The 18,221-nt window shown below is 34.7% G+C and overlaps 3 protein-coding genes across 4 annotated transcripts; 2 read left to right on the top strand and 1 right to left on the bottom strand.

Moving 5' to 3' along the window:
* Positions 1–3,670: 3,670 nt before the first annotated feature.
* On the top strand, positions 3,671–6,396 carry LOC140887650 (zinc finger protein JACKDAW-like). Of its 2 annotated transcripts, none has more exons than XM_073295049.1 (3): positions 3,671–4,311; positions 4,406–4,799; positions 5,170–6,396. In XM_073295049.1, the coding sequence occupies exons 1-3, from the start codon at positions 4,185–4,187 to the stop codon at positions 6,263–6,265; spliced, it is 1,617 nt and encodes a 538-aa protein (XP_073151150.1). In that variant the 5' UTR covers positions 3,671–4,184; the 3' UTR covers positions 6,266–6,396. The 2 variants fall into 2 exon arrangements, with proteins under 2 accessions (XP_073151150.1, XP_073151149.1); XM_073295048.1 differs by having other exon boundaries at positions 3,678–4,311; positions 4,400–4,799.
* Positions 6,397–9,017: 2,621 nt separating this feature from the next.
* Positions 9,018–13,255, top strand: LOC140891021 (dnaJ protein P58IPK homolog). Its single transcript, XM_073299228.1, has 9 exons — positions 9,018–9,306; positions 9,830–9,995; positions 10,417–10,618; positions 10,750–10,910; positions 11,102–11,195; positions 11,272–11,484; positions 11,614–11,694; positions 12,432–12,650; positions 12,778–13,255. The coding sequence occupies exons 1-9, from the start codon at positions 9,189–9,191 to the stop codon at positions 12,967–12,969; spliced, it is 1,446 nt and encodes a 481-aa protein (XP_073155329.1). The 5' UTR covers positions 9,018–9,188; the 3' UTR covers positions 12,970–13,255.
* A 441-nt stretch (positions 13,256–13,696) lies between these two features.
* On the bottom strand, positions 13,697–14,744 carry LOC140892601 (fasciclin-like arabinogalactan protein 11). Its single transcript, XM_073301544.1, has one exon. It carries the CDS (start codon positions 14,548–14,550, stop codon positions 13,822–13,824), a length of 729 nt encoding a protein of 242 aa, XP_073157645.1. The 5' UTR covers positions 14,551–14,744; the 3' UTR covers positions 13,697–13,821.
* Positions 14,745–18,221: the final 3,477 nt, after the last annotated feature.

The following is an 18,221-nucleotide window of genomic DNA, read 5'->3' as shown; positions in this document are numbered from 1 at the left end:
CGTTAAATATCAAGGGCTTGATTCTGAAATTTACATTAGAGTCAAGATCACGAGTTTGATTTTCATAGCAAACAAGAGAAGTGCAATTATCGAAAGATGATTATTAATGAGATACAATAAGTGTCTCTGTGTAAATAGAGCAATCGAAACATTACATTTTGACTGCTAGCTGTATGATCTTATCGAACGAATGCGTTCTTTTTTGGATTCATTTAACAAAGCGTACACATACATGCATTGATTGGAATTAAATCAAATAATTTTATAGTTTTTTAAAGTTCGAGTATATACCTATCCAATAGTTTTTCTTTGTAATTTTTTTTTAAAAATTTTACTCTAGAAAATTTATTATTGAATTTGGCCCCCCTCCTATTTATATATATATATATATATATATATCCTTATTTCGTCCGTGAATGGCCGTATTGTCGTCTATCGTTACACACACACACACATTTTAAAAATAGACATATATATAGTTTATTATAATTATAATTAATAAGTGTAATAATATTATAATTTGAGGGAGATGAAGATCGGCAAATGGTGGGGCATAATAATATACGTGAGAGATGAGGAAGAAAGAATAATTCGTTTTGTAGAAACATCCAACTGCATAATTCCAAAAGCAGTTAAAATAGAATATTATTTATTACCAACGGAAATTAAAATATACTGCACAATTATTTCGATAGATATATACTTTATTATAATCTATATATATCAAAATTAAATGAGAGGCTGACTGGCATCAAGTTCTAATCGGATAAAATAAGAAATCTATATATAGCTACCTAGTCACATTGCTACATCTCAATACTTTAATAAAAAAATCGTTATTATAAATTTTGTATAGTTTTTAATAATTTTGTGGAAATAAAGTTCATTTATATTTTTGTTTTAAAAAAAATTAAAATTTATATTTCGGCCAACGCAATGCTGTACACAACATGTACAGTTGGGGGGTGGGGTTGGTGTCACGGGGTGGCTGAAACATTCATCGGGAATGGCAAAACTGACAACTCTCTGCTTTCTACATTATTTATTTTTTTTCCCAATCTAATTTTGAATAAATTCAAACATGTAAAATAAAATGAAATAAAATCAAACATGTATTTATTTTATTTTGTAAAATACTTGCCCAAAATATACACACACTATCAAGTACCAACACAAGAAGTCTGAGTTTTTCCGTTCATGAAACTTGTATACCTATTAGTGAAAAAAATATTATTATAGAAGTGATTAAATTTATTAATTATAAAAAAATAAAGAAAAATCAGTGGTGGGTATTGTTTGAAAACAAAAATGAAAATTCAAAAATAAAAGTTGAGTAGTGTTTGATAAATTAGTGATTATAATGTTTTTAACGTCAACTTGTCAATTTTATTTATTATAAAAAGTAAAAATTTTGGAGAATCAAATCACCATATATAGCCAAGCTTTTGAAATTTAATTAATTTAAGCAGAAGCAAATTATACAAAATATGCGTTTAAGAAAAACATAGGGTGATTGTTTTAAGATCATCCAAAATCTAATAATAATATTTTTTTCGTGATTACAAATACTCTTTTAATATTATATCAACACCATCACACCCAACGCTTTCATTTGTTTTGAAAAAATATGGCGAAGTTATGATTTTATTATGGAAAATTTTCACCAATGTATCAAGATTTATATTGTTACTGTTTGGTATATGTATCGGATAAAAGAACTTATATATAGATTGTGTATAATAAATAATTATAACACAATCATTTTATTTCACGAGCAAAATAGATATATAGTTATATATAAAATAACTTTTGAAGCAATATATCTTACTTAAAGTATTTGTCTAGACCTTAGCTAGCTCCAAACTCAATAAAAAATACGGAAATTTCAAGATTTACTGCGAAGTTCTAATTATGTTGTTATCATTTGATTTCTGATGGTACCAGCAGTAAAGGTCATTTCACTTTTTACTTATCCTGTCCACAAACACACACACACACACATATTGTTATATAATACACAAAATTCATTTTTGTTGTATATAATATACAATTTCAAATTCAAGGAAGCTGGGAAAATGTTTAAAGTATAAATATTAAATCAGCAAACACACACAGCCCCACGCTTGTCAAAAGTGAAAGTGTTGAACTAGAAACTATTTGACCTTTTATCGCGACTTTTCACATTCCCAATCTTTAACGATAAATAAAATAATGATCATTATAACGAACCGTTTTAACCAAAAAAAACTCTTAGGCATTTGTTTTTATGACATGAGAATCTCTCGTTATTTATATCTTTTTATGTGCATTGAGTAAATTTTTGGATAAACATAATATTTCGCAAACCATGCACTTTATAGTATGATAAATATATAGCTTTGCAAACAATGTTAATTTAGTAAACCGTACCGAAGAAGTCTTACGTAACATACACGTATAATAAAATCTTAGTATAGAGAATCAAACAAATAATTAAGCAACAATAGCTCACTTCGATCTACTCACTCGGACAACTCTTGAGGGAAACCCTTGGACATATTTTATCAAATGATAATTCACCATGAGCTTAAACATATTCAAAATTAATGTTAATTTAAATTTATTAAGTTTTCGATGGAAAGCTCGGCCCTTAATACAAATACAGCATGTAAGTCGAAATTTGTATTTGTGGAAACTCTTTGTTTATTTTATAATTTCAAATAAATACAATGCATGTAATTTGACATTAAATTAAAAAATACAATTTATTGTATTAAAAAAAGTATAAAATAAGGAAATGGAGAAATAAGATAATACAACATTAGGGTGTCCAAGTTGGTGGAGTATATGAACTCTTGACCAGAGGTTAGGAGTTCGATTTCCCTACCAACACCTTCTTGGACTAGCCTGTCACACAGAACTTGTCTAGTCTGGTTTATCTGGCTAATGTAGTTTGCAGGCTATTACGTTAGTTCGGGGGATTTACCCAGTGCGCACCAAAAGTAGCGACTGCGGGTTTCCACGTAAAAAAAAAAAAGATAATACAACCTGCAGATTCTTTTTTAATAATCTATAGTAACAAATACTCAAACGTTCAACTTTATAGTATGAAGTTAATTTCATAAATAAATAACATAATAAATAAATATTTTTTTCAAATTCAAATCAATATTTCATCATAATCTATTAAGTAGCTTGTTTTGTGTGGTTTACTTAGCTAACATAGTTTGCAGGCTATTGCGTTAATCCAAAAAATTTATCCAGTGCGCACCGAAAAGTAGCTTTTGCGAGTTCTCACGTCATAAAAAAAGAATTAAGTAAATGTAGCAAAATCAAATTGAGCATGGGGATCATTTCTCTCGATCTTTATTTGTTTTAAATTGTACTCTAATTAGCTCCTTACAAATGATCTCATGATATATGTTAGTACAATAATAAGGGGAACCAATACAATACATATTTCTTATTTCGTTAAGAAAATTCAACATTTATCATTGAAATATTTAAAATATGAAACAATATTTATCAAGTAACAGTAGAGGGGGACCGCCTTTCGTAACTAGATACAAGCAGCATACAGCCAATGCATACGTACAAATGAGTGTATTGTAGAGAGAGAAAGGAAGAAAAGTAGAGAGAAAGAGAGAGATGGCCCCATGCAAGCTAAATCAATGGCTGACCCGACTTTGAAAATTTAAGAGATAATAAAGGGATAAAATCTCCCATTGAAGGTGAAAGAGAGAAGAAATCCGATACTGAGTGAAACGAAATATTCTCTTTTAATTCCCCCATTTTTTTAAAGATTTTTGTTTTTGTTTTCTTGAATTCAAACAAACCCAGTACCCCCCTCCCTTCCTTATTCACTATATCTGTGTAACAGAGAATCCCACCTTTAATTAAGGTTATCTGTCTTGGAATTCTTCTTGTTTGTAAGGATCCAAAGTTTTTTTTTTTTTGGGGGTTTTTTGGGTTCTTTGCTCCTTTACTTGTTCTTTTGGAAACAATATATATATGATAGCTAGCTCAAGATTGTGATTTATAAATAATATATATATATATAAACAACAAGAATTATCTGTTTGTATTTGTGGAAACTCTTTGTTTCTTTTGTTTTATACAATTGTTCCCAAAAGTTTGAGAATTTTTCACAAAATTTTCTTGGTAACATAGAAGCCAAAAATCAAACTCCATATAATCTTCTCCAAATGATGTCTGGTGATGTGTTTTCTGTACCCATTTCTTCAACCAAAATCTTCCCTCAAGAATTAGAGCAAAACCCTAACCCTAAACCCACCTCAAACAAGAAGAGAAGAAACTTACCAGGAACCCCTGGTGAGATTCAATTCATGCAATTCTTTTTAATATATATATATATATGGTTAATTTCTATGATATATGTTACTTATTAATGGATGGACAGATCCAGATGCAGAAGTCATCGCCCTCTCACCCACCACACTCATGGCTAAGAACAGATTCCTGTGCGAAATCTGCAACAAAGGTTTCCAGAGAGACCAAAACCTTCAGCTCCACAGAAGAGGCCACAACCTCCCATGGAAGCTGAAGCAAAGAGCAAACAAAGACCAGATCAAGAAGAAAGTTTACATTTGCCCAGAAAAAACCTGCGTGCACCACGACCCGGCTCGGGCCCTTGGGGATTTGACCGGAGTCAAGAAACATTTCAGCAGGAAACATGGCGAGAAGAAGTGGAAATGTGAGAAATGTTCCAAGAAATATGCAGTCCAGTCTGATTGGAAAGCTCACTCCAAGACCTGTGGGACTAGAGAGTACAAATGTGACTGTGGCACACTGTTTTCCAGGTTTTTTTTTTCTTTTTAAAATTTAATTATACTCCAGATTTGGGAAGGAGAATTTAATGCTTTCTTATATATGTTTCTGCAAAATGGTCTCAATTAATTAATGTTAATGTCCCCTCCAGCCCAATTGGTTTTTTTCTTTCAATTTATTGCACCTCAAATGATTAGGTATTAATACATCATGTATGGTAGTACTTCTGCAATTAGATCTGCTCCCATTTTTCACATTCTTTATAATTTACATTTCATCTATAGTAATTGTAGTAACTGATTTATCAGACAGATAGTACTCACTTTTATCACATTTTTCGAGATTTTTTTTGTTATATGGGAATTTTTTTGTTTCTGTTGATTAAAAAAAAAAATGTTACAGGAGAGATAGTTTCATCACACACAGAGCTTTCTGTGATGCTTTAGCTGAGGAGAGTTCAAGAATCACAGCATCGGCACCGAATCTGAACTTCGGCAACGACTCAAATTCGAATCTGATCATGAATTCACAGCTCAACAATTTGGCTCAAAGATTTTCGAATTCCGGATCAGGGATTCATCATCTCAATCCAACTAGTTTCGTGGGTGCAGGAAACTCAGTACTTATGGAACATCATCAGCAGAAGCCAAGATTATCACTGTGGTTGGATCTTCAAACAAATTCTCAACTCATCAACAACAATAATCCCATGGATCATCAAAGTTCAAATCTTTATATTCCCTCGAATAATCCAACTCCATTTCCTGATCAAATCATGCAAATGTCATCCAATTTCGGTTCAAACTACGCGAATAATAATCTCTCCTTATCTCCATTGCCTCCACCGCAAAACCAGCTGAAAGAGGAGACTATGATCATGAACAAAGGGAGCTGCACAAACACATTAATGGCGGATTCTTTAGCATCCCTTTACAACTCCGATCATCAAAATCAAACCCACAACAATCCATCAAAATCTTCCAATTCGATTCCCATGTCCGCCACCGCATTGCTACAGAAAGCAGCTCAAATGGGTTCCACCAAAAGCAATCCGGCTCTCTTCGGCAACACTACTACTCATGCCGTCGGTTTGATGAATTCTTCTTCTTCATCTTCTGCAGCTTCTCCCTCTGCAAACACTCTATCTTTCAACAATCCTTTTACTCAGAACAGAAGCGAATTACACCAGGTTTTCGGGAAGAACCCGGATCAGATTAGCGTCAATCCCACCTGCATGAAAGAAGCTTCCGGGAACAAGATGATGAATTTCGGCTCTTCTACGAGTGGTGCGTTGATGAATTTGGATTCCGGGTTGCGTGGGGTGGATCAGAACGGTTTGACGAGGGATTTTCTTGGTATGGGCGGCGGAGATGACGGCGGCGGAGGAGGAGGCGGAGGCGGCCCTATGTTTTTCCCGCAGGAGCTGGCGAATTTGGCTTCGATGAGTTCGGCTATGGTGCTGAGCCACTTCAGTAGCAATCATCATCAGCTCTCTTAAAAAAAAATCTTGATTGGTAATTTTGTGTTTTTGTTACAGTCCGTTTGTACTATAAAAATAATTTTGTAACATTTACGTACTATGAAATGCATGCATCGTTTCTTGAACCAAATGAATTTATGTGTCTTATACGTGAGGGTTTCTATATATATATATATTTAATATATATGTACGTATATATACATACATATATATTAGGAATTAAAAAAAATGGCCTCTTCTCTCTTAACCACATTAAAGGATACACTTGTATGTAGAGAGAACTTTTCAGCTGCCTAACAATATATTTCCATCTCGTCTCCGATCACGGGGACGAGTTGAACATCATTGGTTGGACAGCTGAAAATTCCTCACTATATAGATATTCTTTCAACATATGAAATCAAGTGCTTTTGTTAATGCATTTACACCGCTCTCGAATTAACATTGATCACGTTATAGTAAATTTGGCTCATTGAGTAGGTTAACTTGACAAATTCATACACAATTAGCTAGTGAAAACTAATGTGGTTTTAGGATTTTTTTTATAATTGAATTTGGTAATTTTCTATAGTATATTAGTAATTTAGTATAATTGCATAAGTTCGTTTTCAGAGATAAAGAACATGAAGTTTTTATGGTTGATCTAAATGATCAATATTTCTTATCCTGCACATATACACTCAGAAGCCATTTATTGTTAAGCATAATTAATACTTCTTCACACACACACACACACACATATATATATATATATATATATATATATATATATATATATATATATATATATATATATAACTCCTTGTGTCTGAAATTAACCAAGATATCGTTTTACTTGTAGATAATAAATGATTTAAAATGCTGATATAATAAATTGATAGGATATATACATAACATAATATGGGAAAATTACAAAAATCATTATGTAACCTGATGTATGTGTCACATGTTAATTCGGACTTATTATACAATCCAAAAGTCAAAACTAGTCAACTTGCATGACTATTTTGTAACTTTTTTCTACAATATAATATAGATCATTAAACCTTCATGAATTCATAGAAACTCCACTTTTTCTTTTTTGAAAATCCAAAAACCATACTATATAGTATACAATGTGGTAATATTTATCTTGTACTATTTTATTACATCATCATCGGTAACGAGAATTATTACAAAGTCACGGATCTTTGACTTCCGAATTTTAATGTTTCTGAAACTTTTCACAATTTTTCACAACCCTTGGAATTAGGGCAGAATGATGTTAGATAAAGCAATAAAACTTATTGGACCCGAAAAAAAAGATTCTCGGGGACCTAAATGTTTGTCTCGTACTTTTGTTTGGAACCCAAATTTAATTTCACATAGCCAAGACCTTAGTATTTCTAGTTTCAAATAATATTGTGTGTGCATGTGGGGTGAAGGAATATAATGGGGACCCTTTTGCAGAAAGGTCACGAGTGGCCATTGAAATTCACTAGAAGAGAAAGCACATGAAATTGCACAAAAAGTGAAACCATTCCAATCTTTATAAAGCTTTCTTACTTTTTCATTTTGTCTTTTATACACATAACACACACACATAATTTAGATATAAAGAGTATGCATCGGCTGAGCCGCTGAGATGGTGTCCGCCTATTTGATATACAGAAAATCATCTCAGTATTGCTCACAAAAATGCTTCTAACGAGTGTTCATCATATCAGAACTATATATACTGTAGCTATAAGTACAAGATATTCTCAAATCGAATAACCCCTTTCATAATAGTCTAATTTTATCAAAAATAAAACTAAACTAAACAAAAACTAGAACTAAAAGTTCGATATATGCAAATATAATAACCATAATTTATATTTGAATGTTAACATCTACACGAATCACGTGTTGAAAAATACTAGTTGTACTCGTAATGATGAAAAATATTTGTGCATTAATTTTGGAATGATGTGATAATTAGGATTCTCTGTAACTGTAAAGTCATGCAATGGCGTACGTAGATATAGTACCACAGTACAAAAAAGTCACAAGATGTCTGTTGAATAAATAAGCAACTAAAATCTCATTGTATCAATACATCAGGCTGAAATCTGAATGTAATGGCAGACCATTCATCTATATTAATTTTGTTTTTTGTTTTTTTAAAAAATAGAAAAATGAAAACAGGCGTTTGGCAACAAATAGACAAGCATGACATCATTAATGTTTTTATCCTTAAATAAATATATAGATAAAATATAAAATTTCATTGCACAATACGTTGGTGGAGTAGATAAAGCTTTGACCAGTGGACAATGGTCATGGTTTAATTTTTTCTGCTAACATTTTTTCGGACGAACCTCTCGATGCATTATATCTGGCTAATGTGATTCACAAACTATTGCGTTAGACCATTAGTTTACTCAGTGCGTATTCAAAGATTGTCATGTTATTAAAAAAATATTAATAACTTGAACAACCATATATGACTTAGGGAACCGTTAACGAACCCAGAAGAACCAATTCCAAGCTTATGGACTTATGGGTCGGGCTTCATAATGTTTCGAGGCACCCCCCATCAAAATGCATAATAACAATATTGGGCTACTGAATAACATTAGATATTATTGGGCCGGGGCCGTCTACAACAGACCCAATGAAAATGGGCCACAGGAAACGTTATCATGCGTGGCATATTTCAATTGGTTTAGCCACGACATCGATGCAGCTACAGAGTGAAACGTGGAAAGAATCTATTGGATCAAATCACGTGGAATGACACGCTTGCTTGCTGTGTTCGAGGCTTTAGCTAGCACGCCGTAAAATTTTTGAAAACTCAGCCTCTGTGAAAAATTCGATCAAGGAGTTACACTCAGCTTTTGTATCGATATCTGAATGTATTGTTTTGATATATGATCTGATTTAGTGCCGAGCATTTTGGAGCTGTGAGATTGTTGTTGGGATGAAATTCTGCGGTTTTGATTTGGTGGCATGGAGGGGGTTTATGTTCTCGCTATTTATTCTCAATTTCGTGTTTTGTTGCCAGCTTATACTCCTGCAACCGCTTGTTGCTGCTATAGGTAATCCTTACGCTTCGATTTCTGTTTTCGGGATTTAGAAATTTTGGTTAACCGTGGGAAAGGCGATGGCTTTACTTTGGCACTGTTTCTTGGTTGATTGAAAGTGATCGGGGGATTAATTGTTTTGGTTAATGGAGTTTAATGTGCATTTTAGTTAGATGAGACTGGAATTAATTTGTACTGTGGTTCATGTCGTCTAGCTAATGACCTTCGTTACTATAAGTTGTTTTATTCAATACCATGCTTCAAGCGGTTGTGTATTTGTATCTGCTTGTTTGTATCTGCTCGTTTGCGCGCGATCATTTCTAGCACGTGCTAATCAGGATGAGGTTTAAAATCTGGTCACATCAACTGAGAATACCTGTTCGATGATGTGCATTGACTGATGAATTTGGAAATATGCATAATGAGTATATATTGATCTCACCGGGCTGTCGTTGTTGCATATTTTTCAAATCCTACTGTCAAAGTAAGCCTTGTGAGTTCTTTTGTGCAAGAGTTGAGCTGTATATTTGATGTGCAGATGGCAAAACTGGTGATGCTGCTGCTCTGTTTGAGAGAGTTTCAGAGAGTATAAAAATGAAGAAATATAGTGAAGCTCTTGCTGACCTTAATGCTGCTATAGGAGCAGATCCCGCGCTCTCCGAAGCGTATTGGCGTCGAGCATCTGTTCTTCGTCAGTTGTGCAGGTTCTGTTTATGGTTTTCAATTTTGTACTTTAGGTACACTCTAATTTGAGTGCGTGTGAAATGAAATTAAATGCAGTAATTGTTTTCATAGTGAAAAGACTTCAAGGATAGATGCGGCTTCCCTGAGACCAAACACTGAATTTTGAGAAGCTCGCCTTCTTTAGAATTCTCTATGTTCTCTTGTCTTTAAAAAAATTGTTATATATACCGGTATATTGAATGACACACATACTTTTCACTTCGAAAGAGTGCAACATTGAGGTTCTTTCACAGACGGAAGAAGGAATTTTAGTTAATATTCGTTATTCGGTGATCATTTAACATATTGTCTGCTATATATGTTTTGATCGTATCTTATTCCCCCTTCCCATAATCCTGGTTAAAATTCCACATGATTCTGATTAGTACTTGGCTAATGCAGATACGAAGAATCAGAGAAAAGCTACAAAAAGTTTCTGGAGATGAAACCTGGGAATTCGGTAGCTGAAAAGGAGCTTTCTCAGTTATATCAAGCTCAGAATGCCTTTGATTCATCTAACAGTCTGTTTGAGACAGGTGAATTTTCTAAAGCGCTGGAATATATCGATAAAGTTGTTCTCGTATTCTCCCCAGCATGCACCAAGGTATCTTCTTAATCTTCCCGACAACTGATTACCAATTTTATTTTGTGTAGGTGACCTTTCTTTCTACGGATTATCTTAATGTTCTCAACCATTGCTTGATGCTAGAGTCATTATCTGATGCTGTCTTGCAGGCCAAACTCCTTAAAGCTCGACTATTAATAGCATCCAAAGATTATTCAAGTGCTATATCTGAGGCAGGATACATTCTTAAAGAGGAGGATGATAATTTAGAGGCCTTACTCTTGCGTGGACGTGCGTACTATTATTTAGCTGATCACGATGTTGCCACCAGGTGTGTTATGAATAATCATGAAATGATTTTCATTTTCCCCACAACTCCACCCATGAGTTGTGAGGCAGTGGAATAGGAATAGGAATAGGAATAGGATTAGGATTGGTAGAAGCGGTTATCATATGCTGCTGTAATTATTTTGGAACTTGGAAATTTTATCTAAACCTTTTCTCTCACTTTCCTCTCCTTAGGCATTACCAGTTGGGTCTTCGTCTCGACCCCGAGCATGGTGAATTGAAGAAAGCATATTTTGGATTGAAAAACTTGATCAAAAAGACTAAAAGTGTGAGTGATTTATTCCACATCAAGGTATGTGACATTTATTTGATCTAATCTTTGTATTGCTTTATGCATCACACAGGCAGATGATAATGCAAGCAAGGGTAAGCTTCGCCTGGCGGTGGAGGAATATAAAGCAGCTATTGCCTTAGATCCAAACCACACTGCACATAATGTGAACCTTCATCTTGGTCTGTGTAAGGTCTTGGTGAAGCTTGGTAGGGGGCAGGATGCTGTGACAAGTTGCACTGAAGTACTTGAAATTGATGGGGATTCAGTTGAAGCTCTAACACAGGTATGTGTCTTCTGTTATTGCTAATGTTTCTGCTGTCTGTTTTAAAAGTCGCATGGATACTTTTCGCACTTCCTGAATTAAACTACATCTTTTAAGTTCAGTTTTTTAATTTTGAACCAAATCTTCCAGAGGGGTGAAGCTAAGCTTTTAATTGAAGATTGGGAAGGAGCTGTGGCTGATCTAAAATCAGCCTATGAGAAGTCACCCCAGGTTGGTCACTTTGGTTTCTAATATATAATAATGTATTCCATATTTTCTGACTTATGACCGGGTGTCCATTTTTGTTGGAAGTAATGTCTAGGACGTTGACGGTCATTGATTTTTTTACTGTGAAAAAATATGTTTTATATAAGGCTAATAAATTATTAAACCTCAAAAAGATTTAGCCTTTTTCATATGTAGTACTGTTTTTTTCAGGTTTTCTCCGTCTTTCTGTTAGCTCAACCATTTTTCTCTCAGTTAATTAATGTGCAGCATCGTGTGCATAGCTGTTATTTCATTGTGGGAGTATTCTGGTTTAATGTCATGATGACATCTCTAACTATTGAATACTATCTGGTCAGAGTATTTCCTTTTTCTTCTACTACAATGTTGTATGGACGATTACCACTAGTGTCGAGACAAATTTGCTGCAATCTACGCGATAGTATTCTCTGATCTTCTTGCCTTGTTAGACGTTAATCCTTGCAATAATTTAGAATCTGCATGGAGTTTGCCTTTGGATTCTTAAAACCGCTGTGTCATCTTATTGGATTTTTTTCTCTTGATAATTGGTTATTAATTCAGAGCCTACAATATTTCTGGGCACTGATCCCATAATATGCGAGTCAGTTGCCTTGATGATAGTGTCTCGCCTTGTCGTGATGCTTGGGTTCATGCTTGCTTAGCTATGGGAATGCTTACACTAGCACTTTTTTATGTGGTAACTCAATTTGTAACCTTTACAGGATATGAATATCCGTGAAGCTTTAATGAGAGCTGAAAAATCATTGAAATTGAGCCAACGGAAGGATTGGTACAAAATCTTGGGAATTTCGAAAACCGCATCCATGTCAGAGATTAAGAAAGCTTACAAGAAGCTTGCCTTGCAGTGGCATCCAGACAAGAATGTCGACAATAGAGAAGAAGCAGAAGCCAAATTTCGAGAAATAGCAGCTGCGTATGAGGTATATTCATTAACCTTGTTCATCATTATTCTGAATTGCTCACGCTGTTAGATGATGCACTTTTTGAATATGTGCTTTTTCTTGTAATATATAATTTTTTGCAAAAATATCATATATTTGCATGCAGATTCTTGGTGATGAAGATAAACGCACGAAATATGACAGAGGTGAAGATATTGAGGAGATGGGAGGCATGGGTGGAGGAGGATTTAATCCTTTCGGAGGAGGCCAGCAATTCACATTCCACTTTGAAGGAGGGTTTCCTGGAGGGGGAGGGGAAGGGGGCTTTCCCGGTGGATTTGGAGGCTTTCATTTCTAAACTCCACTTAGTATGGAAGCATATTTCTCCTGTGATTTTACTGGGAATGATGCATAGAGCATTGATTTTGTTAAGCATAGGAATTTTGACTAACAGTCGATAGCTTTAATTCTTTAAAAGTTTCTTAGGCAGTTTTTCCAAATGTTCTAGTTTCAAAAGGTTGTACACTTACGAAGTCTCTGTATGGAAAAAACTAAAGTAAAAATTGTTATTGTAACAGATGATCGAAGGAATATGGCGCAGTTACTTGGTGCACATAAATTTTTATGAAAATTTTTTTAGCTCCTGCAACTTGCAGATAACACCTGACCATGGATAACGAGTGCATTGCTTTAAAGTTACTGCTTTAAAGTTACATGTCCATAAACTGTCTAACCAACTTCTCCTGGCATATTATGTAAAGAATTTTCCCAATCTTGTGCTAATTTCTGTGTCCAAAGAGCCATGATGGCCAATGAAATCTTTTGCCTAGTGATACTGAATATTGTATCCATTTTATCAGCTTGCATGTGGTGAATCTGCTTTAATTCTGAAATGCTCTGCCCTTCGGTTTCATCTAAGTTCGTCAGTTGCTCTTATTTTTCTCTCACGTATTATTTTATTCTTTTTTCTTTTTTGCATTTTTTGTTTACCTTTCTTCTCATGGCTTTGTTCTCGATGAATTAAACAAGTCTTGTTATTCTACGCAAATTCAACAAGTTCGGGTATACTTTTTTAATTGCAGGCATGAGCTTAAATAACTGAATACTTCAGAAATTATTACAAGTAATGTTTCTTATATAATAATAATAATAAAGGAAAGAATGATCTGAATGGTGGATCACAATCAGCCGTCCGCAGCACTAGTTCCCATCAAGAAAATGCAGCCAAAACTAGCATCAAACTGAAGATTGCAAGAAACAGGTATCCTGACCGATAATTTGCCCCGGAAGAATCTGGTGGACTATCTCCATCAGAATCCGATGAAGCATCTGGTGATGTGGCACCTTCCTTGGGCTTTGATGGTGCAGAAACAGGTGGTGGAGGCATGAAAAAGCTCAGTGGGAGCAGCACTTGATCCACTTGGTACACTGCTAACTGGTCATCTCTGTATACTGTGTTGCCTATTGTTGCATTAGTCACTCCGGTTGTGACGTTCACCTGATCTCCTGTTGCAGTTACATTTAATGTGAACTGGCCTTCGCTCCCACCTGCTTGGGTGCGTAGGGGATTACTCGCGGTTTGGAACTGTGGTGGTGATAAAAGTACAGGTATGACGTGAAATTGAATAAGTTCGACTTTCTGTTGATCTGTGAAGGAGTTCAGTGTGCCTGGCTTGAGGTTGGAGAAGGAGTTGTCGGTTGGAGCGAAAATGGTCAGCCCTTGGTTTGAATTGTTGAGTTGGATATATATCTGGTCTCCTACTTTGGTGCTCTGTAAGAGGTGGATGAATGTGGTGAATTGACTGGCCTTTTCAAGTATGGAAGTGAGGTTGTCTGGTCCCGGTGGTGCTGGAGCGGCTGCTGGTGACTGGCCGGAGATTGGATGGAAATGAATAAGGAAGAGGAAAATAAGGGGGAATGTGGAGAAAAGCCTTTTCATTTCTGTAGATTTGTGAAGTTTTTTTTTTTTTTTTTAATTGGTTTTCATGAAAAAAAGAGTGGAGCGTTCTTGGATATCTTGAATGGAAAAGAAGAGAAGTTGAGCTTTGGTTTATATATTGAGAGGGAGGAAATCTGGTTCCCACTTTAGACAAATAAAAGCTAATAAATCTTGGGCATGTAAAAATGTTATTTACTTGGTGGGAAAATAGTATTGTATTTAGTTAGGTGCGGGATATTGGATTTTAAGGTGGAAAAAATTACTAAGAAAATCTCGAAGCAACTTCTGCATTGCTTAGAATTGAAGTCGACAAAAACAAATGGGGTGTGCTTGATGTTGGGACAGTCTTTTGTCAAATCTTTTTCTTCAAGCATTCACTCACTATTCACTAGGTTACAACAATATCTTGATAATTCATCTACTTGCCTTTCTAGCATACTTCAGATTTTATTTATTTATTTTTAAAAAGGATAGGCTTATTTGAAACTATTGGGGCAATACAATTGTTCATAAATTTCGCAGATTGGGACGAATTAATACTAATTTTGCATGTATTTAGGCTCTCGAAAGTTCATAAACTAAAATTTATTTTGTAACAAATTTTTGAGTTTAAAGTTGGGCATATAGTCGGAGATTAACAATTCGAGATTGACAATAATTAATCAAGATTGACTTGTGTTTAATCCATTTTAAATTCCTTGTCTTGCTTTGATGTATGAAATTTAATTTTACTTGTTAAAATTATATAATTTCAATAGCAATTATAGTGATGTAACATTCGTTTCTCAAATACTGTACAAATCAAATCGTTGGTTCCAAATCAAATCAATCCAAGCTCAAGTTAATTGAATTCAACATTGAATCATATCTCATTCTTCTAATTCCACAAGTCATCGTCAATTTTTTCTCGAATTATTTTTTTACATGCTTGGTTAAGGGTCAATTTGGATATAAACGCACCTGTTTCACAAACGTACTTGGTAAAAAAAATTAAAATTAAAAAGGAGGAAGAATAGTTGAATAAAAACTATTTTTTTTTCATTTAATTCTCAATTTCTTTTACATGTTTAATGAAGGGTCAATTCGAATGCACTTGGTAAAAATAAATAAATTAATTAATTAAAAAGGAGGAGGTATAGTTGAATAATTTTTTTTTTCTTTTACATACAAAAACTTAGAAGCCACCTCTCTTCTAGACTCCGATTTAAAACGTTTTTGGAGAGTTTTTTTAGCTCATCTGATGCACACTCAGTCTCTCAACTCTTCGAGTATACTTTCGACTAAAATGATTGCCCTTTCCTCACAGGGTTATCACCTACAAGTTGGAAAAGTTTTGTGTTTTTCGAATGAGAGTAAGAAGAAAAATCTTGATCAAATTCAGTTGCATTATTATGTTCGGCCAAATCTATTTCTTGGTGTTAATTTTAAGCACCTCAGGTCACATGTCTAGTTACTTATCAAGAGTTTTGTTGGACTAGTTTTGCGTCGATCACGTCTTCGTATGATTTCTAGTATCGCGTCGTCGCAAAATCGCATGTTGCTTAAGCACGTTGGATGTAAAGCAAGCCATGCCAAAGTATTTTAAAGGAAATGTCACTTTGCACTACTAATTATTATTTCAAATCCAGTCAATAAACCGAAACCTTAGCGTATAGCAGCTTAACAGTGTGAGCCTTCTGTTCGTTGAGACAAAAATAGAAAGGGCACAAAACCACACTTCATCAAGAGAAACATACAAAATAGGACAAAAATACTAGAAAAAACTCAAATTATCAAGTTTGAGTTTTAAATGATTCTTGGAATAGGATACCTATAAAATGAGTTTGGTATTTGAAGGTCAGTCCCAAGTTGAAAAAAACAAAGATGTCGGGTGAGTGGATAACTGATAAGAGCCATGCCATGAGCCCCAGACCCGCACAAAGTGTCACGCCAATGAGCCTCAGAGCCACACAAGCGAGATTCTACCCAATAGATTCCACTAGGTGCATTTCAATTTTCAATTCACTGTCACCTTACAAAAATGATTGTTCCATGTTTCCAAAGAAAAATATTCCATAGTCCATAACTTATCAAACATCAGTCCACTGACATATTCAAATCAACTAAACAAATGTGAAGTAGGGGTCAGAAACTCGGAAACCACGAACACCCCAATTGCACGTGAATATATTATCCGTGCAATCAAAGCTAAATTGACACGTAGAAAGTCAAGACACATTTTCAAGCTTGGCCGATTTATTTTTCAGTAATATGTGCAGCAATATCACTACAAGGTTGGAATTGATAACACAAATTCTTGCAGAAGATTTTTGAACGAGCCCAAGATTTGTATCAAGGTTTAAACTTGTTCTATTAAACTAAAAATCATTCCCAGTCCTAGATGAATTAAAATTCAACATTATTTGACTCTCTAAGAAATAAGACACCCATAGAAGGACAAGTTCACACGACGATAAATTTCAACAAGATCAATCGAACGAATCATAGAAAATTCATATAAAGCCAAAATCGAAGCTAATATCATAGTGTTCGACAACAAAGTGAAAAATTTGGTGTCACAATGTTGAAAAAATTCTATTTTATTTGGACGTGGTATGAATCCAAATAACCCCTATCTTAACTCACAACCCTAATTTCACTCCACAGCTCCAGCTCGTTCGGCGTTCACCAGTCACCATCGGCCGACATGCAGTCGTCTTTCGAATTGGGGATGCTTCCTTGCCTGCAGAAACTATGGCCAACAGGTTGGACATTGCATCTTATTTTATAGATTCGGGAGTAGGTGTAACAATTCTATTAGGTGTAACAACTCAATAAATTTCAAGAATTTCAAGTATCGAACGTGCAAAAACATCAGTATCTCAATCTGAAATTTACAATAAAAAATGAGAAATAAGTTGGTGGAAGAAGAATTAAAAAAAATCAACAAAAATTTCTAAGTCGTTCATTCTGTTTTTTCCCCTCTACATTTAACTTTATTCATGACAATAGGCTAATGGTCTTTTTTGCATTCAGTTCGGTAGAAAAATCTGTTGGTATTAACAGTCGACTATACTAACCATGATATCTCGTGTAGAGGTCAGTTGTGGCAGATCTAGCAAACGCTGTGTAAGTTACAATGGGACCGAAAGGAGGGAATGTACTGATATTAGACAAACATAGTGGAAGCCAAGTGACTAAGGAAGACATCACCGTGGAGTATACCATAGTGTTCGACAACAAAGTGAAGAATTTGGTGCCACAATGTTGAAAAGATTCTATTTAACCCAATCTTAACTCACAACCCTAATTTCACTCCACAGCTCCAGCCCGTTCGACGTTCACCAGTCACCACCAACGACGTGCAGTTTTCTTTCCAATCGCTTCCATGTTTGGAGAAACGCTGGCCAACAGGTTGGACATTGCATCTTATTTGATATATTCGAAAGTAGGTGTAATAACTCAATATATTTCCAAAATTGGTGAAAGAGGAATAAAAAAATACCAACAAAAGTTTCTGAGCCGTTCATTCTGTTTTCCCCATCTACATTTAACTTTATTCGTGACAGTAGGCTAATGGTCTTTTTTGCATTCAGTTAATTTGTTAGTATGGATAGTCGACTCGACCAACCATGATGTCTCGTGTGGAGGCCAGTTGTGGCAGATCTTGCAAACGCTGTGTAAGTTACAAT

The sequence above is a fragment of the Henckelia pumila genome, chromosome 3 (genome assembly GCF_033568475.1).
Source record: "Henckelia pumila isolate YLH828 chromosome 3, ASM3356847v2, whole genome shotgun sequence".
NCBI lineage: Eukaryota > Viridiplantae > Streptophyta > Magnoliopsida > Lamiales > Gesneriaceae > Henckelia > Henckelia pumila.
Note: the sequence above shows the minus strand (reverse complement) of the source record. Positions and strands in the feature narration are given on the sequence as shown.